The 24,854-nt window shown below is 45.3% G+C and overlaps 1 protein-coding gene across 2 annotated transcripts; it reads right to left on the reverse strand.

Annotated features, from left to right (window-relative positions):
* Window positions 1-5,188: 5,188 nt before the first annotated feature.
* Window positions 5,189-23,810, reverse strand: rgcc (regulator of cell cycle). Of its 2 annotated transcripts, none has more exons than XM_061692062.1 (5): window positions 23,718-23,810; window positions 23,468-23,644; window positions 8,803-8,880; window positions 7,785-7,847; window positions 5,189-6,278 (listed from the first exon to the last, which is right to left on the reverse strand). In XM_061692062.1, the coding sequence occupies exons 1-5, from the start codon at window positions 23,743-23,745 to the stop codon at window positions 6,271-6,273; spliced, it is 354 nt and encodes a 117-aa protein (XP_061548046.1). In that variant the 5' UTR covers window positions 23,746-23,810; the 3' UTR covers window positions 5,189-6,270. The 2 variants fall into 2 exon arrangements, with proteins under 2 accessions (XP_061548046.1, XP_061548045.1); XM_061692061.1 differs by having other exon boundaries at window positions 8,767-8,880.
* Between the last annotated feature and the right edge of the window lie 1,044 nt (window positions 23,811-24,854).

Raw genomic sequence — 24,854 nt, forward strand, 5'->3', positions numbered from 1 at the left:
GGCTGCTGTAACGTGCAAGTGGCCCACGATAATTTCCAATTGCGTCTTTTGACCGCAAAGTTGGACGAGCAAAACCCGTCTGTAGCATTTGTTGAATTGTCAGCCTCTCCGGTGGGCTCGATGTATTTTGTTCGGACGGCTTCTGTTTTTGTCACGTTGCGGGCTACGATGTGGTCGTGAAGTGCTCCGGACGATGTTCACTTTTATTGCGTTTTCGTACGGCGATGATTTCTCTGATTGCTGAAGTGGCGCCGAAAGCTCAGGAAGCGATGGCCCGGCCCGCCGCTTGATTTCACCTTATTTTACAGCGGTTCTATTTTTCACACTTGTAAAAAGTTGCCATCGAAACGAGCGTCTCTCGGCACCGGGAAGCTTTCGGCCTTCTCGCCGACTGCGAGTGTGTCGCGGGTGCCGTGGCGACGGGCGTGAACGATCTGCAAAAAGCTCGTCGTAGCGACGATGTCGGATGTCCGGTCGACGAGCGCCGCCGCTCTCGATGCGTTTAGCGGATTCCGCCGCGCTCTCGTCCGAGACCGCCGCCGTGTCGCGCCGAACCGGCAACCCTTCCGTGTCTTTCTCAGCCCGCGGATAGCTGAACGTCATTCCGCTGAAGACGAACGCTGAGGAACGAGGGCGGCCGTACGGACGCGACCGGAATGACGACGAATGACGGGAGTGCTGTCTGGACGTTTTGAAGAGTGCGTCCCCACGAAAACGTCCTGGCCTTTTCCAGAAAGTCGAAGCCAGCAGTGTTTTCGACGCGTTTTGGAACAACACAACTCATATCGCGTTATCTTTCGTGCGCTTTAGCTGCCAAAATGTATTTCAAACTCTCAGTGTGTACAGTACGCTCGTAGGTTTTAATTGGGTTCTTTCCAGGGGGAATGAGAGATGAATAGCTCGTTCGTGTGATCTCATTGGTGCTCAATTGCTTCGGCTTCCTTTTTTCTCGCCAGCTGACCGCAGCCTTGACTCTTGCAAGCTTCCAATTTATGCAACTCCATTTTTTCATTGGAATGTTTTTATGATTTACTTGTTTATGTGACGTGTATTTTTATTATTTTGGAGACTCAACCTCTGACATTGGAATATTCTCCAATATTGTATGAGATTTCCTACAAATATTTAGATTCCAAATAATTTGACTACAGTAGTATTTAAAATATTTCCGTGTATGTATCCGTCTATTTTCTGTAGCGCTTCTGCTGTTTGAGGGTCGCGGGGAGCTGGGGCCTAATCCCGAGCCACTCGAGTCCGGTCCGGGATGCGTTCTGCAGTCAGTCGACAAGCACGGCAGAAAATGGATGGATAAATACAAATCTGCAGCGTACACGAGCGTTGAGGAGACGTACACAACAATGTGACGTAGTGTACTTACAATCAACAGTCAGTCAGTCAAAACTTGATTTAGTTAGCACTTTCCATGCATGTGAGAGGCGGTGATGTGCAAATGTTCCCGGCATACAAACACACACTATTGTACACGTGCAGATTGTTTTTAATGACGGTAACACATTTTGTGAATTGACGGAGCCGTTGCGTTATGTCGTTCTGTTGTTCCGCTTCCCAAAAGGCGGCCGTCGCGCCTGGCTGTTTGCGTTCTTTGTACTTTGGGACAATTTGAACAATTGAATGGTGTTGACTATTAGAAGGCACATTTCGCGGACGTTGAACGAACCCGCTAACTACATTCAAAGGCGGCGGCGGGCCGCGCGTTTGGTACCTGAGCCTTTAGTGGGACTTTCCGGACTTAATCCAACTCTTAACTATCACGTCATAAATATAGAAGCCACCGATACTATTTGGTTAAAAACGCTATACATAACAGCACGCTACTGTGCCGCGTGCATATTTATCTAAGAACATGACAAACACATTAAAAAAATCTATCCGTACCACCAGGGAGCAGGATTTAGCCAACGTATTAATGCGTGCGGACGGGTTTTGCTCGTCAAACGTGGCTCGCTCTGACCAACCAATCAGAGGATGGAAAAATGCTGACGTCATTGCGGGCCTGCTAGCTGGCCCTCTGAACTGCTATATTATAAATATTCATATATCATGTATATATATATCAATGAAATTGACAGTTGAATTGATTGTATGTTGAATTTTGTCCGCCTGGACCCGTTCGACATCCTTGACACTCGCTGACGTATACGCCGATACGTTTCAGAAAGGACGTGTACGAGCGTGTTTGGCGTCCTGTTTTGAAAGCGCGGGCGCATCTGAGAGCCCGGAAAAATCCACTTTTGTGAGGTCACGCAGCCTCACGGGTCGTAGATGTGGTGGTTTAGGCCCAATCGTTCAGCGTCCCAAAGAGAGTCCAACCGGGGTGAGGGAAACAGCCCGTGGTCGTTTCGGGGCTTTGACTTACACGCGTGTTGATACACGTCGGCCAGCCTCGCTTGTGCGCTCTGGCATCAAACAGAAACCTTTTCACCTGCGGCCAGTTGCCTCCATTCCATCACTTATTGTGAAAGTGTCATTTGTATTTTCTGCAAGGTTTTTGCAAGCCTCAGCACATTTTCTCGAAGCGTTTGCTTTGGCTTCCAAACTCTCCTGAAAAGTTCAACCCGAGTTCAACGAAACCGCATCTTAAGAGCGGAAAAGAAAAGGTTGTTATCGACGCGACAAAATAAAGCCGCGCGCTTTACACGGGGTACACCCTGAACTGGTCGCCAGCCAATCGCAAGGCACATACAAACAAACAACCATTCGCACTCGCATTCACACCTACGGGCAATTTAAGAGTTGTCAATTAACCTCGCACGCATGTTTTTGGGATGCGGGAGGAAAGCGGAGCGCCCGGAGAAAAGCCACGCGGGCACGGGGAGAACACGCAAACGCCACACAGGCGGGGACGGGGATTGAACCCGGGTCCTCAGAACTGTGAGGCAGACGCTCTAACCGGTCGGCCACCGTTCAATTTTATTCGATACGAATATTTTATATGTATCATTGTTTTTTATTGAAAAGTATATAAACGTCCTTTTTTTTTGGTTGACATTTGACTCCAACATTTTGAGGTATGTCCCAGTTGGATTTCCTACTCCCATCTTTCATAACATTTTGATACCGAAGGACAATTAACAAATACATTTAAGAAATAAAACTAGTATGAATTCGTCTACTATACATTTTATTTTCATGATTTATTTTTGAATTCCTTACAAATGTATTTCTCGATTTATTAGTGTTTTTGACTGATGAAATCATGAATTCTAATTGTTCAGGAGAAAAAAAAAAGAATCCGAGAGTGTAATTGCCGCAAAAAATCCCATTTTGGTCTTCCTGCGGGCGTGGCCACGTGTCCCAATACTTTTGCCCATTCGTGACACCCAAAAGAGGCCAACTCCCAACGGTGCCCGTTTGCGGCTCTTCGCGGTCTGTCGCCGGCACGGCAGGAAGCCGGCAAGGACGCGTGCCGTCTCTGTGTTTCGACCGGCGTCGTCGAAAGGTTTTCAGCTTTCGCGCTGCGCTCGTCGCATACGCGCCGCTCGTCAGGCGCTAGGAAACGCGCGCGATCCGTTCACGTGACCGCACAGCTCGAAGCCCGTTTGCCGCTTTCCTGTCAGCTGCTTCTTTGTCTCGCGGCTTCCCGGAGCGTCGGTGAGCCAGCGATCTTCGTCAGCGGGGTGTTCAGACGCAGGAGAGCCAGCAGGAAGTTGCCCAGATCTTGAACTTCGCCTTCGCCAACCGCTACTTGGTCTTCTCTGGAGCGTGCCGGCTTTTTTCCCGTCCCGCCGGTAGTACTTCCCGTCTTCCGTGTTTTCGGGCTCAGTTGGGCTCAGTTTGTGGCCTTTGCTTTGGGGTCCAACGGCTCGGACCAGTGGCAGGTGTCTGTCGGTGCGAATGGTTGTTTGTCTAAAGTGTGCCCTGCAATTGTCTGGCGACCGGTCCAGGGTGTACCCGCGTCTCGCCCGCAGTCATCTGAGTCATCCGAGTGAGGGGAAGCGCGACGGAAAACGGGTGGCTTCATATTCCAACTTTTTTCCTGATGAAATGATGACTTTATTCTCGTCCGATTTGAGCTTTATTCTTCCTTCTCATAAAATTCTGATATTTTCTTTCCTCATAATATCACAAACGTTTTCTAATTTATTCCAAGTTCCGTGTTTTTTCTTGTCGTGCACATTTTCTTGTAATATTGAGAATTTTGAAAACCACACGTAATTCTCGGACTTTATTCCTAGCGAGGTTTTTCTTCTTTTCACTAAGGCCCTTCCCCCCTCGGCTTGGTACTCGTCTAACCTCTGATTCATAAATGTAAAGGTGCATGATAATACTTTGGACTCGTCGTACAAAAGAAGAACAGACGATGACGTGCGAAGGCTCGTCGATGAACAAGAAGTGGTTTATCGCTCCCAAGCGTGTCTGCACCTGATGGGCTCCAACTCTGCAGCCAATATAGAAGCCTGTATGACCTTCGAACCTTGTGTGTGTGTGTGTGTGTGCGCGCGCGTGTTTCCGGGGGGGCGGGCCAGGCAAGCGTCACGCCTGTCACTGCGGCGTTCTATGCATCGTGGCGCTCGGGGCCGAACATCCTTAAAGCGATGTAATTACACAAAGCTTGGTTAGGACGCACGAGCCAACGTTTGTGTTCAAAGCTCAACTATTTATGCTCCAATTTAGAGGCGTGCCCCGCACCGCTATTATCAGTAATATTATTAAGCCCATTAAAGTCCTTGAATGCAAGAGCCGTGCCAAAAATTCTGCCTTTTCCAAAGACAATGGCCCATTTTGTTAGAGAATTAAATTGAAGTGTTATTGTTAGTGTTAAAATATCCGTACAAACCTAAAAAAAAAAAAAGTACACTTTTTCAAGTTGTGTTGCAAAGGGAGGAAAAGGAATAAAGGTTTTCTCTCAAAGTAATTCATGTCTAATATTTCCATCCGTATTCCATAGCGCTTATCCGTTATGAATTAGAACGAGCTCGTTCCGGTTTCAGAGCGGACTGGACTGCGAGAAAAGTCCTTTTCTCCTCTTCCAATATGGGAAAACACACAAAAGCCTGCTTTTTAAATGCAAAAATGTGTTGCAACAGTTCAACGCTAAGATACAAATATATGAATCATTGATTTTTCCATTCACACATTGAAGTGAAAATGAACATTTTGAGATTCCTTCAAAATCCTTTTGGGTAGAAACATGCAAGCAAAGTTGAGTTTCTGATTTATTTGAAATGAATAAACACCTTCATCCATTTGTTGTACAACATCTCGCTGGACAAAATGCAACCATCACTTCCAAAATCTTACCCGATGTAAAGTAAATGTTACGGTGTGTTGCAAGGTGGCATGTTTTCTTTAATAAAGTAAAAATCAAGAGAACAAACATTTTATGAGAAGAATCATTCTTTAATATAATCTCTGGCAAGTAGTAGCTGTCTTGAATTAGTCTTTTTAAACTTTCTTTTAACTCACTGAATCAGACCATTTAAGATTATTTACGTGGTACAAAAATATTGTTCACAAAAATGAGCAATAACTTTAAAATATGAAAAAATCAAATCAAATAACAAATCTAATTACGATTATATTCATTTTCCGGGAAAGAGCTGACACAAACTGCTGGGAAACACGAGATGCACGACTACTGCTACCGCTACGAGCGCTACTAGCGCTGCTACGACTACGAGAAGCCGCAGCAGCTCGGGCGACTCGGACCCCGAGAGACAGTTGAGATCGTCGAGATCCATATCGACGGCACCGCTTTCGATACTTCGACGGACAACGTCGATACGGACCGATGACAGCCGATGGCACGTTCGGGAATCTCTCTAATGGGGCCCTCCGACGGGAAAAAAAACGCCACGACAAAAATCAACTCAAGGACTAACTAAATAAATAAATATAGAAAAAATATATATATCTTTTTTTTTTTCTATACAATTTATGTAACATTTAAAAATAACCCTGATATCACCGATCGTGTTGGTTATTCATTTTTCCGTCAACTATTATTTCATGATATTATTTACTACTTGAATTCTATATGAATATGAACAATGACAACAAAAACAATCTCGATGATGATGACGACGATCATAACAATCCAGCGTGGATAAAACGTCCAGTCGTCCACGAAACGTTTGAGCGGCACGTTTTCCAAGTGCGAAGCGAATTCCGGCACGGGACCGCAAGACAAGCCGGAGGCGTCGGGCAGCCGGAGGGTCGCTGGTTCAGTCAGAGGGCGGGCGCCGCGGCGGACTCCTCCTCCGTCTCCGTTTCATGGCCACCATCCAAGATGGCCGCCAGACGCCCGCGTCACATGCCTGAGAGCGGACAGGAAAAGACGGACCCGATGAGGCTCCTTCGTTCGTTTTAGCGCCGAGGGCCCCGTCGACGTGCCGACCGTCCGCCGTCCTTGGCGCCGGCACCAACCTAACCGTAACAAACCTCTTTGTTTTGATTTCATACAAATGCGATGCATATTTGGAACGGTCGTCTCGTTAACCCCCCCCCCCCCGCCTAGGCCGTAGGTGTCGAACGCAAGGCCCATTTTACGTGGCCCGCGAAAGCAAATCAACTTCTGTGATTTGTGCTCAAATCTGTACCCAAATTCCAAATTGGATGTGGCATTTTTCTGTTACCAAACCCTTCTTCTACGGTAACTTGAACAAACTATGACCCTCGTCTTCTGATTTGAAAACTAGTTATCCCTCAATTTGTTGTGGAATGGCAATCATATGTTTTGGTGATGATTCAACGTTTATATGGTTTCACTGTTCTAACGGCCCTCTGAGGGAAATCGTAACTACAATGCGGCCCGAGACCGGCGTAGGCGGTCCTTTCCGCGGTGCAGGAGCCAATCACGTTGTGTCTTGCCCGGACCACAAATGGGATTCCTAACAAGGTTTCTCCCACGGTGAAAAGCCATTCCAGGATTTTCAAACTTTTCCCATCACGTGCCAACTAAGAACTCTTGGCCCTCCAACATGACCGACATTCAAATGCAGCAGCCAAGTTGGCCCAAGTGTTCTTCAAAAACCAGAAGGAAGATTGCCGCTATCTCTTGTCACCGTTGTTTCGACAGAACTGCGACGAGCGGCAGCTTTTACAGGCCGGATGACGGTACACGATAGGCTGAACACTAGCGAGACCGTACGCGTGCAGTGCAGTGGCGCGGAGTCCCCTCCCACCTCGATGCTCGACGCCGGTACCGGAAGCCAGCTTTTAGTTTTCGTCCGGCTCGCTGTATCTCGTTCTCTCGCAGCTAAATAAAGGAATACTTTTAGGGGTTTGGGTTAGCGCTTGCTAATAGAGCTAGCGAGGTGCGGCATAAGCATTGAGGCGGGAGGGTCGGCGCGCCGCACGGGTACCGACTCAACACGACGAGACGTAAATGCTCATCGACAAGCGCAACGCCCCCTAGTGGACGTTTTCTGGATGTTTTCGCGTGCGGTGTCGACTGACGCGATCGTCCGTCAGTCCGCGCAAATCTCAGAATGCGTCGGCCTGCTTACGGCACCTAAAAAACGCTTTGAGCCACATTGACACATTCTTACACGTTTGGCTTCCGACCGCAAGGGGCGGGGAAACCCAAAAAGTCGGAGTTAGCCACGATGCGGTTTGTCGACAAAGAGATTTCTTCTTGTATTGCCGAGCTGCGAGCCCGCTCGGTTTTCAGCCGCTTTCGCACGGCAACGATCGACATTGAGCTTTCCGAACCGAAACCGGACTCTACCGCTTGATGGAAACCAGGTGGGCGCGACTCCACGGGCTAACGAGCATTGCTAACGTTCAAGCGTGCTCACAAAGTGAATGGCGTCTGCGCTTACTCTCTAATGTCTTGTCCAGGTCTGCGATGAAGTCCTCCAGTTCTTTGGTGTCGCCCAGTTTGGCTGCGTGCAAAACAAACAAAAGAATTGGACTTTTTTTTTTTAATCGTATATCTAACGTTCGAGAAAGCTGGGAAGTTGGAAATTTCACACGTGCGACGAGCAAAACCGCAGTGGAATACGGCTCGTAGTTCCTAATTCTTCACCAAGTTGGAACCCAACTTGGTGAAGACGCAATTGTGCAAGTCATCTCAGCACTTTGGGGTTTGTATCTCGACAATATTTCTTCTTACTTTGAAATGATCATTTGCTGGATATCATTGTGTGTATATACAGTTTGTCAGTACGTGGTGGTTAGCATGCCCTCCTCACGAGGTTCCGGGTTTGAATCTCAGCTGCGGCCCTTCCTGTGTGGCGTCTGCGTGGCTTTCGTCCGGGTTTTCGTCCTCCCGCTTACCCAAAAATGCACGTTAGCTTATTTCAGGACAAAATTGTCCGTCGTCGTCGATGCGAGTTTGAATGGGCGTTTGTCTTAGGGTGCCCTGTGATTGACTGGCGACCGGTCCAGGGTGTACCCGCCTCTCGCCCGGGACCGTCGTGAGTCGCTATTGCAAATGGACGATTGTTGATTCCGGCGACCTTTTTGTCTCTTCGGGGAAATGACGACGTCAGCTGTCCTGTAAGCCCTATTTTTTTGGGGGGGGAATGCGACGACAACGCTCTGGTTGGACCTCGTGAGCGAATATATTGCACTCCACTTTACATCGAAATACTCAAAGATATACGATAATGGACACTGTGTACATTACTCGTTTCTAAGTTCAGGCATTTCATTTATTTCTTAATCGTTTTTGTAGTTTGGTTTATTTATGCCAGAAAGAGAGGGAGAAACATATTTTGATTCTTTCGTATGCCCTGGCTATATAGCGTATTGATCCCACCCAAATCCTGGACTCCTGGAATTTCCAAATTCCCAACACACCCGAATGCATCGTGAAGCATGAGGAGCGCCGCTGACGTTTTGGGGACATCGCGCTGGGCGAGTGGAGCCTCTCGTCGCTCAGGCTCAAACTGGTTCTGTTCAGCCAGTCGGCGCCTAAGTGACACACACACACGCGCGCACACACGCACACTCACTCACTTGCAAAAATAAGTTAGGCAACCTTAGGCCCACGGGCCATTTATGGCTCTCCGCCACAGATTTCTACAAACTGATAAAACCTCAAAAGCCCCCAAAACATTGAAGCCACAAATGCTCTTCATGTGTAATAATGAGTCAGATTTGTTCGCATTTTCCGGAGAACACAGATATTCTATCATAACAATTTCCCTTGCCCCAAAAAGTCTATTCACACCAAAAGTGTGAGAAAATATGTATTTTAAATCATATCCCATCAACTACGATGAAATACCAAAGCAACATGTGATGCTATAACACATAAATGTCTTTTTTTTAGCCAATTAGAAGCCAAAGATAAGCACAATAGTGACGAGTCAGCAGTGGAAAAAAATGGAAATAGTGCATGTGAACTGATGTCATAACTATCAGAGAAATTCCAAAAATACAGAAACAAGACAATGTGCATTTTTTTTGCCCCTCCGTTGAAAGCAAAATGTGACAACAAATGGCCCAAAGGACGAAATGGCATGCCGGTAGACAACCGCCAAGGATGCCACGTGGCATCTCCGGGATTTTCCTGATGCATTTCAAATGGCAAGTGTCATTAGAGTGTTGTTACCCTACTGAGTGGGGAAATGTGTCAATTCAGGTTTTGTCAAACTCATTTCTCCAAATTGAAGGCCAACAGTTTTCGGTCCATGTTTGAAAGTGGAATACCATTACATACCATGACAAATAAAACCTAAAAAAGATGGCGTGAAATATCCCTGTGAGGTGTCTCGAACGGCCCGACGCGGCGCGTCTCGCTCGCGTGTTCGATCACGTCGCCAAAAAAGCGACGAGACGACTCGAAGCCACCCTCCGCGCTGGACCGGGCGGGGCGGGGCGGGGCGGGGCGCCTCGTTTTGCGGCCCTCGAGCGTCTTGCGCTACGTCGACGCCGGCCGCCGAGGCAACCTTCACCTCGCGCATTCGCTTCGTTTGCGCCACACGTGGCGCCGCTCCTCATTCGGGGTGCCGGCGCGCCCACGACCCGTCGAAGGCGTCAAAATCGCCCGGCGCGGATTCGCGCTTGGACACGTAAACTGCATTGACTTGATAACTGGCGGCAAAGATGTCCAGTGAAATCTTTGGACAAGCGCTAAGAAGAGGAAAACCTTTGCTTTGTTTTTTAACCCTCGTACTGAAATGTCATAGTTTGCACTTATTTCCATAAGTATAAAGAAGTTGAAACGGTATTTGAGGTCTCGAGGCTAAAGAGCTTTTTGGTGTTGTTGTTGTTGAACTCACTGTCGCTGATGTCGCTTGTTGTTTTTTAACTCACTGTCTTGTTGTTGTTTTTTGAACTCACTGTTGGTGTCGCTGATGTCGCTTGTTGTTTTTTGAACTCATTGTCGGTGTCGCTGATGTCGCTTGTTGTTTTTTGAACTCACTGTCGGTGTCGCTGATGTCGCTTGTTTTTTTTGAACTCACTGTCGGTGTCGCTGATGTCGCTTGTTGTTTTTTGAACTCATTGTTGGTGTCGCTGATGTCACTTGTTGTTTTTTGAACTCACTGTCAGTGTCGCTGATGTCGCTTGGTGTTTTTTTAACTCTCTGTCGGTGTCGCTGATGTCGCTTGTTTTTTTTTAACTCACTGTCGGTGTCGCTGATGTCGCTTGTTGTTTTTTGAACTCATTGTTGGTGTCGCTGATGTCGCTTGGTGTTTTTTGAACTCTCTGTCGGTGTCGCTGATGTCGCTTGTTGTTTTTTGAACTCATTGTTGGTGTCGCTGATGTCGCTTGTTGTTTTTTGAACTCACTGTCAGTGTCGCTGATGTTGCTTGTTGTTTTTTGAACTCACTGTCGGTGTCGCTGATGTCGCTTGTTTTTTGAACTCATTGTTGGTGTCGCTGATGTCGCTTGTTTTTTTTTTAACTCATTGTCGGTGTCGTTGATGTCGCTTGTTGTTTTTTGAACTCATTCTCTGTGTCGCTGATGTCACTTGTTGTTTTTTGAACTCACTGTCAGTGTCGCTGATGTCGCTTGGTGTTTTTTGAACTCTCTGTCGGTGTCGCTGATGTCGCTTGTTGTTTTTTGAACTCATTGTCGGTGTCGCTGATCTCGCTTGTTGTTTTTTGAACTCATTGTCGGTGTCGTTGATGTCGCTTGTTGTTTTTTGAACTCATTGTCGGTGTCGCTGATGTCGCTTGTTGTTTTTTGAACTCACTGTCAGTGTCGCTGATGTTGCTTGTTGTTTTTTGAACTCACTGTCGGTGTCGCTGATGTCGCTTGTTGTTTTTTGAACTCATTGTTGGTGTCGCTGATGTTGCTTGTTGTTTTTTGAACTCACTGTCGGTGTCGCTGATGTCGCTTGTTTTTTGAACTCATTGTTGGTGTCGCTGATGTCGCTTGTTTTTTTTTGAACTCATTGTCGGTGTCGTTGATGTCGCTTGTTGTTTTTTGAACTCATTCTCTGTGTCGCTGATGTCACTTGTTGTTTTTTGAACTCATTGTCGGTGTCGTTGATGTCGCTTGTTGTTTTTTGAACTCATTCTCTGTGTCGCTGATGTCACTTGTTGTTTTTTGAACTCACTGTCAGTGTCGCTGATGTCGCTTGGTGTTTTTTGAACTCTCTGTCGGTGTCGCTGATGTCGCTTGTTGTTTTTTGAACTCATTGTCGGTGTCGCTGATCTCGCTTGTTGTTTTTTGAACTCATTGTCGGTGTCGTTGATGTCGCTTGTTGTTTTTTGAACTCATTGTCGGTGTCGCTGATGTCACTTGTTGTTTTTTGAACTCACTGTCAGTGTCGCTGATGTTGCTTGTTGTTTTTTGAACTCACTGTCGGTGTCGCTGATGTCGCTTGTTGTTTTTTGAACTCACTGTCAGTGTCGCTGATGTTGCTTGTTGTTTTTTGAACTCACTGTCGGTGTCGCTGATGTCGCTTGTTTTTTGAACTCATTGTTGGTGTCGCTGATGTCGCTTGTTTTTTTTTTAACTCATTGTCGGTGTCGTTGATGTCGCTTGTTGTTTTTTGAACTCATTCTCTGTGTCGCTGATGTCACTTGTTGTTTTTTGAACTCACTGTCAGTGTCGCTGATGTCGCTTGGTGTTTTTTGAACTCTCTGTCGGTGTCGCTGATGTCGCTTGTTGTTTTTTGAACTCATTGTCGGTGTCGCTGATCTCGCTTGTTGTTTTTTGAACTCATTGTCGGTGTCGTTGATGTCGCTTGTTGTTTTTTGAACTCATTGTCGGTGTCGCTGATGTCGCTTGTTGTTTTTTGAACTCATTGTTGGTGTCGCTGATGTCGCTTGGTGTTTTTTGAACTCTCTGTCGGTGTCGCTGATGTCGCTTGTTGTTTTTTGAACTCATTGTTGGTGTCGCTGATGTCGCTTGTTGTTTTTTGAACTCACTGTCAGTGTCGCTGATGTTGCTTGTTGTTTTTTGAACTCACTGTCGGTGTCGCTGATGTCGCTTGTTTTTTGAACTCATTGTTGGTGTCGCTGATGTCGCTTGTTTTTTTTTTAACTCATTGTCGGTGTCGTTGATGTCGCTTGTTGTTTTTTGAACTCATTCTCTGTGTCGCTGATGTCACTTGTTGTTTTTTGAACTCACTGTCAGTGTCGCTGATGTCGCTTGGTGTTTTTTGAACTCTCTGTCGGTGTCGCTGATGTCGCTTGTTGTTTTTTGAACTCATTGTCGGTGTCGCTGATCTCGCTTGTTGTTTTTTGAACTCATTGTCGGTGTCGTTGATGTCGCTTGTTGTTTTTTGAACTCATTGTCGGTGTCGCTGATGTCGCTTGTTGTTTTTTGAACTCACTGTCAGTGTCGCTGATGTTGCTTGTTGTTTTTTGAACTCACTGTCGGTGTCGCTGATGTCGCTTGTTGTTTTTTGAACTCATTGTTGGTGTCGCTGATGTTGCTTGTTGTTTTTTGAACTCACTGTCGGTGTCGCTGATGTCGCTTGTTTTTTGAACTCATTGTTGGTGTCGCTGATGTCGCTTGTTTTTTTTTGAACTCATTGTCGGTGTCGTTGATGTCGCTTGTTGTTTTTTGAACTCATTCTCTGTGTCGCTGATGTCACTTGTTGTTTTTTGAACTCATTGTCGGTGTCGTTGATGTCGCTTGTTGTTTTTTGAACTCATTCTCTGTGTCGCTGATGTCACTTGTTGTTTTTTGAACTCACTGTCAGTGTCGCTGATGTCGCTTGGTGTTTTTTGAACTCTCTGTCGGTGTCGCTGATGTCGCTTGTTGTTTTTTGAACTCATTGTCGGTGTCGCTGATCTCGCTTGTTGTTTTTTGAACTCATTGTCGGTGTCGTTGATGTCGCTTGTTGTTTTTTGAACTCATTGTCGGTGTCGCTGATGTCACTTGTTGTTTTTTGAACTCACTGTCAGTGTCGCTGATGTTGCTTGTTGTTTTTTGAACTCACTGTCGGTGTCGCTGATGTCGCTTGTTGTTTTTTGAACTCATTGTTGGTGTCGCTGATGTTGCTTGTTGTTTTTTGAACTCACTGTCGGTGTCGCTGATGTCGCTTGTTTTTTGAACTCATTGTTGGTGTCGCTGATGTCGCTTGTTTTTTTTTGAACTCATTGTCGGTGTCGTTGATGTCGCTTGTTGTTTTTTGAACTCATTCTCTGTGTCGCTGATGTCACTTGTTGTTTTTTGAACTCACTGTCAGTGTCGCTGATGTCGCTTGGTGTTTTTTGAACTCTCTGTCGGTGTCGCTGATGTCGCTTGTTGTTTTTTGAACTCATTGTCGGTGTCGCTGATCTCGCTTGTTGTTTTTTGAACTCATTGTCGGTGTCGTTGATGTCGCTTGTTGTTTTTTGAACTCATTGTCGGTGTCGCTGATGTCGCTTGTTGTTTTTTGAACTCACTGTCAGTGTCGCTGATGTTGCTTGTTGTTTTTTGAACTCACTGTCGGTGTCGCTGATGTCGCTTGTTGTTTTTTGAACTCATTGTTGGTGTCGCTGATGTCACTTGTTGTTTTTTGAACTCACTGTCAGTGTCGCTGATGTCGCTTGGTGTTTTTTGAACTCTCTGTCGGTGTCGCTGATGTCGCTTGTTGTTTTTTGAACTCATTGTCGGTGTCGCTGATGTCGCTTGTTGTTTTTTGAACTCACTGTCAGTGTCGCTGATGTTGCTTGTTGTTTTTTGAACTCACTGTCGGTGTCGCTGATGTCGCTTGTTTTTTGAACTCATTGTTGGTGTCGCTGATGTCCCTTGTTTTTTTTTAACTCATTGTCAGTGTCGTTGATGTCGCTTGTTGTTTTTTGAACTCATTGTTGGTGTCGCTGATGTCACTTGTTGTTTTTTGAACTCACTGTCAGTGTCGCTGATGTCGCTTGGTGTTTTTTGAACTCTCTGTCGGTGTCGCTGATGTCGCTTGTTGTTTTTTGAACTCATTGTCGGTGTCGCTGATCTCGCTTGTTGTTTTTTGAACTCATTGTCGGTGTCGTTGATGTCGCTTGTTGTTTTTTGAACTCATTGTCGGTGTCGCTGATGTCGCTTGTTGTTTTTTGAACTCACTGTCAGTGTCGCTGATGTCGCTTGGTGTTTTTTGAACTCTCTGTCGGTGTCGCTGATGTCGCTTGTTGTTTTTTGAACTCATTGTCGGTGTCGCTGATCTCGCTTGTTGTTTTTTGAACTCATTGTCGGTGTCGCTGATGTCGCTTGTTGTTTTTTGAACTCATTGTCGGTGTCGCTGATGTCGCTTGTTGTTTTTTGAACTCACTGTCGGTGTCGCTGATGTCGCTTGTTTTTTTTGAACTCACTGTCGGTGTCGCTGATGTCGCTTGTTGTTTTTTGAACTCATTGTTGGTGTCGCTGATGTCACTTGTTGTTTTTTGAACTCACTGTCAGTGTCGCTGATGTCGCTTGGTGTTTTTTTAACTCTCTGTCGGTGTCGCTGATGTCGCTTGTTTTTTTTTAACTCACTGTCGGTGTCGCTGATGTCGCTTGTTGTTTTTTGAACTCATTGTTGGTGTCGCTGATGTCGCTTGGTGTTTTTTGAACTCTCTGTCGGTGTCGCTGATGTCGCTTGTTGTTTTTTGAACTCATTGTTGGTGTCGCTGATGTCGCTTGTTGTTTTTTGAACTCACTGTCAGTGTCGCTGATGTTGCTTGTTGTTTTTTGAACTCACTGTCGGTGTCGCTGATGTCGCTTGTTTTTTGAACTCATTGTTGGTGTCGCTGATGTCGCTTGTTTTTTTTTGAACTCATTGTCGGTGTCGTTGATGTCGCTTGTTGTTTTTTGAACTCATTCTCTGTGTCGCTGATGTCACTTGTTGTTTTTTGAACTCACTGTCAGTGTCGCTGATGTCGCTTGGTGTTTTTTGAACTCTCTGTCGGTGTCGCTGATGTCGCTTGTTGTTTTTTGAACTCATTGTCGGTGTCGCTGATCTCGCTTGTTGTTTTTTGAACTCATTGTCGGTGTCGTTGATGTCGCTTGTTGTTTTTTGAACTCATTGTCGGTGTCGCTGATGTCGCTTGTTGTTTTTTGAACTCACTGTCAGTGTCGCTGATGTTGCTTGTTGTTTTTTGAACTCACTGTCGGTGTCGCTGATGTCGCTTGTTGTTTTTTGAACTCATTGTTGGTGTCGCTGATGTTGCTTGTTGTTTTTTGAACTCACTGTCGGTGTCGTTGATGTCGCTTGTTGTTTTTTGAACTCACTGTCGGTGTCGCTGATGTCGCTTGTTGTTTTTTGAACTCATTGTTGGTGTCGCTGATGTTGCTTGTTGTTTTTTGAACTCATTGTCGGTGTCGTTGATGTCGCTTGTTGTTTTTTGAACTCATTGTTGGTGTCGCTGATGTTGCTTGTTGTTTTTTGAACTCACTGTCGGTGTCGCTGATGTCGCTTGTTTTTTGAACTCATTGTTGGTGTCGCTGATGTCGCTTGTTTTTTTTTGAACTCATTGTCGGTGTCGTTGATGTCGCTTGTTGTTTTTTGAACTCATTCTCTGTGTCGCTGATGTCACTTGTTGTTTTTTGAACTCACTGTCAGTGTCGCTGATGTCGCTTGGTGTTTTTTGAACTCTCTGTCGGTGTCGCTGATGTCGCTTGTTGTTTTTTGAACTCATTGTCGGTGTCGCTGATCTCGCTTGTTGTTTTTTGAACTCATTGTCGGTGTCGTTGATGTCGCTTGTTGTTTTTTGAACTCATTGTCGGTGTCGCTGATGTCGCTTGTTGTTTTTTGAACTCACTGTCAGTGTCGCTGATGTTGCTTGTTGTTTTTTGAACTCACTGTCGGTGTCGCTGATGTCGCTTGTTGTTTTTTGAACTCATTGTTGGTGTCGCTGATGTTGCTTGTTGTTTTTTGAACTCACTGTCGGTGTCGCTGATGTCGCTTGTTTTTTGAACTCATTGTTGGTGTCGCTGATGTCGCTTGTTTTTTTTTGAACTCATTGTCGGTGTCGTTGATGTCGCTTGTTGTTTTTTGAACTCATTCTCTGTGTCGCTGATGTCACTTGTTGTTTTTTGAACTCATTGTCGGTGTCGTTGATGTCGCTTGTTGTTTTTTGAACTCATTCTCTGTGTCGCTGATGTCACTTGTTGTTTTTTGAACTCACTGTCAGTGTCGCTGATGTCGCTTGGTGTTTTTTGAACTCTCTGTCGGTGTCGCTGATGTCGCTTGTTGTTTTTTGAACTCATTGTTGGTGTCGCTGATGTCGCTTGTTGTTTTTTGAACTCACTGTCAGTGTCGCTGATGTTGCTTGTTGTTTTTTGAACTCACTGTCGGTGTCGCTGATGTCGCTTGTTTTTTGAACTCATTGTTGGTGTCGCTGATGTCGCTTGTTTTTTTTTGAACTCATTGTCGGTGTCGTTGATGTCGCTTGTTGTTTTTTGAACTCATTCTCTGTGTCGCTGATGTCACTTGTTGTTTTTTGAACTCACTGTCAGTGTCGCTGATGTCGCTTGGTGTTTTTTGAACTCTCTGTCGGTGTCGCTGATGTCGCTTGTTGTTTTTTGAACTCATTGTCGGTGTCGCTGATCTCGCTTGTTGTTTTTTGAACTCATTGTCGGTGTCGTTGATGTCGCTTGTTGTTTTTTGAACTCATTGTCGGTGTCGCTGATGTCGCTTGTTGTTTTTTGAACTCACTGTCAGTGTCGCTGATGTTGCTTGTTGTTTTTTGAACTCACTGTCGGTGTCGCTGATGTCGCTTGTTGTTTTTTGAACTCATTGTTGGTGTCGCTGATGTTGCTTGTTGTTTTTTGAACTCACTGTCGGTGTCGTTGATGTCGCTTGTTGTTTTTTGAACTCACTGTCGGTGTCGCTGATGTCGCTTGTTGTTTTTTGAACTCATTGTTGGTGTCGCTGATGTTGCTTGTTGTTTTTTGAACTCATTGTCGGTGTCGTTGATGTCGCTTGTTGTTTTTTGAACTCATTGTTGGTGTCGCTGATGTTGCTTGTTGTTTTTTGAACTCACTGTCGGTGTCGCTGATGTCGCTTGTTTTTTGAACTCATTGTTGGTGTCGCTGATGTCGCTTGTTTTTTTTTGAACTCATTGTCGGTGTCGTTGATGTCGCTTGTTGTTTTTTGAACTCATTCTCTGTGTCGCTGATGTCACTTGTTGTTTTTTGAACTCACTGTCAGTGTCGCTGATGTCGCTTGGTGTTTTTTGAACTCTCTGTCGGTGTCGCTGATGTCGCTTGTTGTTTTTTGAACTCATTGTCGGTGTCGCTGATCTCGCTTGTTGTTTTTTGAACTCATTGTCGGTGTCGTTGATGTCGCTTGTTGTTTTTTGAACTCATTGTCGGTGTCGCTGATGTCGCTTGTTGTTTTTTGAACTCACTGTCAGTGTCGCTGATGTTGCTTGTTGTTTTTTGAACTCACTGTCGGTGTCGCTGATGTCGCTTGTTGTTTTTTGAACTCATTGTTGGTGTCGCTGATGTTGCTTGTTGTTTTTTGAACTCACTGTCGGTGTCGCTGATGTCGCTTGTTTTTTGAACTCATTGTTGGTGTCGCTGATGTCGCTTGTTTTTTTTTTAACTCATTGTCGGTGTCGTTGATGTCGCTTGTTGTTTTTTGAACTCATTCTCTGTGTCGCTGATGTCACTTGTTGTTTTTTGAACTCATTGTCGGTGTCGTTGATGTCGCTTGTTGTTTTTTGAACTCATTCTCTGTGTCGCTGATGTCACTTGTTGTTTTTTGAACTCACTGTCAGTGTCGCTGATGTCGCTTGGTGTTTTTTGAACTCTCTGTCGGTGTCGCTGATGTCGCTTGTTGTTTTTTGAACTCATTGTCGGTGTCGCTGATCTCGCTTGTTGTTTTTTGAACTCATTGTCGGTGTCGTTGATGTCGCTTGTTGTTTTTTGAACTCATTGTCGGTGTCGCTGATGTCGCTTGTTGTTTTTTGAACTCACTGTCAGTGTCGCTGATGTTGCTTGTTGTTTTTTGAACTCACTGTCGGTGTCGCTGATGTCGCTTGTTGTTTTTTGAACTCATTGTTGGTGTCGCTGATGTTGCTTGTTGTTTTTTGAACTCACTGTCGGTGTCGCTGATGTCGCTTGTTTTTTGAACTCATTGTTGGTGTCGCTGATGTCGCTTGTTTTTTTTTGAACTCATTGTCGGTGTCGTTGATGTCGCTTGTTGTTTTTTGAACTCATTCTCTGTGTCGCTGATGTCACTTGTTGTTTTTTGAACTCACTGTCAGTGTCGCTGATGTCGCTTGGTGTTTTTTGAACTCTCTGTCGGTGTCGCTGATGTCGCTTGTTGTTTTTTGAACTCATTGTCGGTGTCGCTGATCTCGCTTGTTGTTTTTTGAACTCATTGTCGGTGTCGTTGATGTCGCTTGTTGTTTTTTGAACTCATTGTCGGTGTCGCTGATGTCGCTTGTTGTTTTTTGAACTCACTGTCAGTGTCGCTGATGTTGCTTGTTGTTTTTTGAACTCACTGTCGGTGTCGCTGATGTCGCTTGTTGTTTTTTGAACTCATTGTTGGTGTCGCTGATGTCACTTGTTGTTTTTTGAACTCACTGTCAGTGTCGCTGATGTCGCTTGGTGTTTTTTGAACTCTCTGTCGGTGTCGCTGATGTCGCTTGTTGTTTTTTGAACTCATTGTCGGTGTCGCTGATGTCGCTTGTTGTTTTTTGAACTCACTGTCAGTGTCGCTGATGTTGCTTGTTGTTTTTTGAACTCACTGTCGGTGTCGCTGATGTCGCTTGTTTTTTGAACTCATTGTTGGTGTCGCTGATGTCCCTTGTTTTTTTTTTAACTCATTGTCGGTGTCGTTGATGTCGCTTGTTGTTTTTTGAACTCATTGTTGGTGTCGCTGATGTCACTTGTTGTTTTTTGAACTCACTGTCAGTGTCGCTGATGTCGCTTGGTGTTTTTTGAACTCTCTGTCGGTGTCGCTGATGTCGCTTGTTGTTTTTTGAACTCATTGTCGGTGTCGCTGATCTCGCTTGTTGTTTTTAGAACTCATTGTCGGTGTCGTTGATGTCGCTTGTTGTTTTTTGAACTCATTGTCGGTGTCGCTGATGTCGCTTGTTGTTTTTTGAACTCACTGTCAGTGTCGCTGATGTTGCTTGTTGTTTTTTGAACTCACTGTCGGTGTCGCTGATGTCGCTTGTTTTTTGAACTCATTGTCGGTGTCGCTGATGTCGCTTGTTTTTTTTTAACTCACTGTCGGTGTCGCTGATGTCGCTTGTTGTTTTTTGAACTCATTGTCGGTGTCGTTGATGTCGCTTGTTGTTTTTTGAACTAATTGTTGGTGTCGCTGATGTCACTTGTTGTTTTTTGAACTCACTCTCAGTGTCGCTGATGTCGCTTGGTGTTTTTTGAACTCATTGTTGGTGTTGCTGATGTCGCTTGTTGTTTTTGAACTCACTGTCGGTGTCGCTGATGTCGCTTGTTGTTTTTTGAACTCATTGTCGGTGTCGCTGATGTCGCTTGTTGTTTGTTGAACTCATTGTCGGTGTCGCTGATGTCGCTTGTTGTTTTTTGAACTCTCTGTCGGTGTCGCTGATGTCGCTTGTTGTTTTTTGAACTCATTGTTGGTGTCACTGATCTCGCTTGTTGTTTTTGAACTCACTGTCGGTGTCGCTGATGTCGCTTGTTGTTTTTTGAACTCATTGTCGGTGTCGTTGATGTCGCTTGTTGTTTTTTGAACTCATTGTCGGTGTCGCTGATGTCGCTTGTTGTTTTTTGAACTCATTGTCGGTGTTGCTGATGTCGCTTGTTGATTTTTGAACTCACTGTCGGTGTCGCTGATGTCGCTTGTTTTTTTTTAACTCACTGTCGGTGTCGCTGATGTCGCTTGTTGTTTTTTGAACTCATTGTTGGTGTCGCTGATGTCGCTTGGTGTTTTTTGAACTCTCTGTCGGTGTCGCTGATGTCGCTTGTTGTTTTTTTAACTCATTGTCGGTGTCGCTGATGTCGCTTGTTGTTTTTTGAACTCACTGTCAGTGTCGCTGATGTTGCTTGTTGTTTTTTGAACTCACTGTCGGTGTCGCTGATGTTGCTTGTTGTTTTTTGAACTCACTGTCGGTGTCGCTGATGTCGCTTGTTTTTTGAACTCATTGTTGGTGTCGCTGATGTCGCTTGTTTTTTTTTTAACTCATTGTCGGTGTCGTTGATGTCGCTTGTTGTTTTTTGAACTCATTCTCTGTGTCGCTGATGTCACTTGTTGTTTTTTGAACTCACTGTCAGTGTCGCTGATGTCGCTTGGTGTTTTTTGAACTCATTGTCGGTGTCGCTGATCTCGCTTGTTGTTTTTTGAACTCATTGTCGGTGTCGTTGATGTCGCTTGTTGTTTTTTGAACTCATTGTCGGTGTCGCTGATGTCGCTTGTTGTTTTTTGAACTCACTGTCAGTGTCGCTGATGTTGCTTGTTGTTTTTTGAACTCACTGTCGGTGTCGCTGATGTCGCTTGTTGTTTTTTGAACTCATTGTTGGTGTCGCTGATGTTGCTTGTTGTTTTTTGAACTCACTGTCGGTGTCGCTGATGTCGCTTGTTTTTTGAACTCATTGTTGGTGTCGCTGATGTCGCTTGTTTTTTTTTGAACTCATTGTCGGTGTCGTTGATGTCGCTTGTTGTTTTTTGAACTCATTCTCTGTGTCGCTGATGTCACTTGTTGTTTTTTGAACTCACTGTCAGTGTCGCTGATGTCGCTTGGTGTTTTTTGAACTCTCTGTCGGTGTCGCTGATGTCGCTTGTTGTTTTTTGAACTCATTGTCGGTGTCGCTGATCTCGCTTGTTGTTTTTCGAACTCATTGTCGGTGTCGCTGATGTCGCTTGTTGTTTTTTGAACTCACTGTCAGTGTCGCTGATGTTGCTTGTTGTTTTTTGAACTCACTGTCGGTGTCGCTGATGTCGCTTGTTGTTTTTTGAACTCATTGTTGGTGTCGCTGATGTCACTTGTTGTTTTTTGAACTCACTGTCAGTGTCGCTGATGTCGCTTGGTGTTTTTTGAACTCTCTGTCGGTGTCGCTGATGTCGCTTGTTGTTTTTTGAACTCATTGTCGGTGTCGCTGATGTCGCTTGTTGTTTTTTGAACTCACTGTCAGTGTCGCTGATGTTGCTTGTTGTTTTTTGAACTCACTGTCGGTGTCGCTGATGTCGCTTGTTTTTTGAACTCATTGTTGGTGTCGCTGATGTCGCTTGTTTTTTTTTGAACTCATTGTCGGTGTCGTTGATGTCGCTTGTTGTTTTTTGAACTCATTGTCGGTGTCGCTGATGTCACTTGTTGTTTTTTGAACTCACTGTCAGTGTCGCTGATGTCGCTTGGTGTTTTTTGAACTCTCTGTCGGTGTCGCTGATGTCGCTTGTTGTTTTTTGAACTCATTGTCGGTGTCGCTGATCTCGCTTGTTGTTTTTTGAACTCATTGTCGGTGTCGCTGATGTCGCTTGTTGTTTTTTGAACTCACTGTCAGTGTCGCTGATGTTGCTTGTTGTTTTTTGAACTCACTGTCGGTGTCGCTGATGTCGCTTGTTTTTTGAACTCATTGTTGGTGTCGCTGATGTCGCTTGTTTTTTTTTTTAACTCATTGTCGGTGTCGTTGATGTCGCTTGTTGTTTTTTGAACTCATTGTTGGTGTCGCTGATGTCACTTGTTGTTTTTTGAACTCACTGTCAGTGTCGCTGATGTCGCTTGGTGTTTTTTGAACTCTCTGTCGGTGTCGCTGATGTCGCTTGTTGTTTTTTGAACTCATTGTCGGTGTCGCTGATCTCGCTTGTTGTTTTTTGAACTCATTGTCGGTGTCGTTGATGTCGCTTGTTGTTTTTTGAACTCATTGTCGGTGTCGCTGATGTCGCTTGTTGTTTTTTGAACTCACTGTCAGTGTCGCTGATGTTGCTTGTTGTTTTTTGAACTCACTGTCGGTGTCGCTGATGTCGCTTGTTTTTTGAACTCATTGTCGGTGTCGCTGATGTCGCTTGTTTTTTTTTAACTCACTGTCGGTGTCGCTGATGTCGCTTGTTGTTTTTTGAACTCATTGTCGGTGTCGTTGATGTCGCTTGTTGTTTTTTGAACTCATTGTTGGTGTCGCTGATGTCACTTGTTGTTTTTTGAACTCACTCTCAGTGTCGCTGATGTCGCTTGGTGTTTTTTGAACTCATTGTTGGTGTTGCTGATGTCGCTTGTTGTTTTTGAACTCACTGTCGGTGTCGCTGATGTCGCTTGTTGTTTTTTGAACTCTCTGTCGGTGTCGCTGATGTCGCTTGTTGTTTTTTGAACTCATTGTTGGTGTCACTGATCTCGCTTGTTGTTTTTGAACTCACTGTCGGTGTCGCTGATGTCGCTTGTTGTTTTTTGAACTCATTGTCGGTGTCGTTGATGTCGCTTGTTGTTTTTTGAACTCATTGTCGGTGTCGCTGATGTCGCTTGTTGTTTTTTGAACTCACTGTCGGTGTCGCTGATGTCACTTGTTGTTTTTGAACTCACTGTCGGTGTCGCTGATGTCACTTGTTGTTTTTTGAACTCACTCTCAGTGTCGCTGATGTCACTTGGTGTTTTTTGAACTCATTGTTGGTGTTGCTGATGTCGCTTGTTGTTTTTGAACTCACTGTCGGTGTCGCTGATGTCGCTTGTTGTTTTTTGAACTCATTGTCGGTGTCGCTGATGTCGCTTGTTGTTTGTTGAACTCATTGTCGGTGTCGCTGATGTCGCTTGTTGTTTTTTGAACTCTCTGTCGGTGTCGCTGATGTCGCTTGTTGTTTTTTGAACTCATTGTTGGTGTCACTGATCTCGCTTGTTGTTTTTGAACTCACTGTCGGTGTCGCTGATGTCGCTTGTTGTTTTTTGAACTCATTGTCGGTGTCGTTGATGTCGCTTGTTGTTTTTTGAACTCACTGTCGGTGTTGCTGATGTCACTTGTTGTTTTTGAACTCACTGTCGGTGTCGCTGATGTCGCTTGTTGTTTTTTGAACTCATTGTCGGTGTCGCTGATGTCACTTGTTGTTTTTGAACTCACTGTCGGTGTCGTTGATGTCGCTTGTTGTTGTTGTTTTTTGAACTCACTGTCGGTGTCGCTGATGTCGCTTGGTGTTTTTGAACTCACTGTCGTTGATGTCGCTTGTTGTTGTTGTTTTTTGAACTCACTGTCGGTGTCGCTGATGTCGCTTGTTGTTGTTTTTTGAACTCACTGTCGGTGTCGGTGTCGGTGTCGCTGGCGCCGCCGCTGCTGCTGCGCCTCTTGGCGGTGCGCAGGTGCTCGTCGTAGCGGAAGTGGCGCTTCTCCAGCGGGGACGTGAAGTCCTCGATCACGGCGTCGAACTCGCCCAGCGCGTCGTCCAGGTCGCCCGCGTCCGCCACCGGCTCGGCTGAGCCAGGGAGCGACAGCTTAGATTGCGCGCGCAAAGTGGAAAGGGATCGTGTGCAATCGCGCGAATTTACCTTGGCGCGCCACTTTGGGAGACTTCATGGTTCCCCGGCAATGTGGACGACGTGTTGCTCGGGTCCGTCTAGTTTCCACGCGGCTCCTCAAGCTGTCGCTTCCACGTGCGCGCGCCTGCTTTTGAAGAGGTTTAGTCCGGGGGGCGGGGGCGGCGCGCGCGCCCGTGTGCGCGTGTGTGTGTCACAGGGCTGCAGTTCCTCCCCCCTGACGTCTTCCTCCTAAAAAAAAAAAAAAAGTGTTCGTAAACAAGTTGCGTCATGTTTACGCCGATATTACGTCATAACACAAACCAAAAATACTCGCCCGTGAATTTTGTCCCCCTTTCCCTTTCAGCCGCACGGGTGTCAAACTCAAGGCCCGTGGGCCACATCTGGCTCACCGCATCATTTTTTTTGTGGCTGACTAAAGCAAATATAGTTTGTGTGTTTCATATTTTTGGCCAAATGTTTTTCTTTTAATTTTGGCAGAAATCAAGCCCCAAAAGTGCATTTTCTTCCCTTTTACAGATATGAATGGTCTTCCCCACCAAATCTCTTCACAAATTGAAGAGCAAGCTGTGCACTTAAATGTTGGATTTTGTTGTCACCTGTTCCCATGACTTGGGATTTCATTTTTTGTTTGTTGTTGTTATTTCAAAAGATATCTGATACGAATAAAATGCAGAGGCAATTGAGGTGATGATACATTCATCTGAATTGCACAGCCATTCCGCTGCTTGAGGGCCAGCGTACTTCGTGTTTGTTGTCAACGTGAAAGGTCGCGCACACGCCCAATCAAAAATGTCTATCCTGCACATTCGCATCCAGTACACACATCGAGTGAACGTACATGTCCGCTGGCATCAAATGAATGCGTATCTATCCATTCAAATCTCTTCAAATGAACTCCTGTCTGTCCGCTCACGTACGTGCAAATTGGAATTGGAGTTGAGTGCTCCTTTTTTTTTTTTTTTTTTTTAAATCTTGATATTGTATTGACGGATATTCACTGCAATTTGTATGATTTGAATGTCCCACAGCTTCAAGTAAGGTTGAACTCGCCAACGTCGGATGTAATTTCAAATGTTCAATTCTTCAGCAATGTGTAACAACAAAGAATTGTTGTCAATAACTTCTACCTGCTGCGTTTTGTACAGG

The sequence above is a fragment of the Phycodurus eques genome, chromosome 12 (assembly GCF_024500275.1).
Source record: "Phycodurus eques isolate BA_2022a chromosome 12, UOR_Pequ_1.1, whole genome shotgun sequence".
NCBI lineage: Eukaryota > Metazoa > Chordata > Actinopteri > Syngnathiformes > Syngnathidae > Phycodurus > Phycodurus eques.

Excerpts from the sequence above, each read along its gene's own strand:
- rgcc (XM_061692061.1), bottom strand. The coding sequence starts at position 23,745 with ATGAAGTCTCCCAAAGTGGCGCGCCAAG. Across the intron at positions 23,645-23,717 it reads TCCCAAAGTGGCGCGCCAAG|CCGAGCCGGTGGCGGACGCG; the intron begins GTAAATTCGCGC and ends TCCCTGGCTCAG. Across the intron at positions 7,848-8,766 it reads ATGCTTCACGATGCATTCGG|CCAAACTGGGCGACACCAAA; the intron begins GTGTGTTGGGAA and ends TTTTGCACGCAG.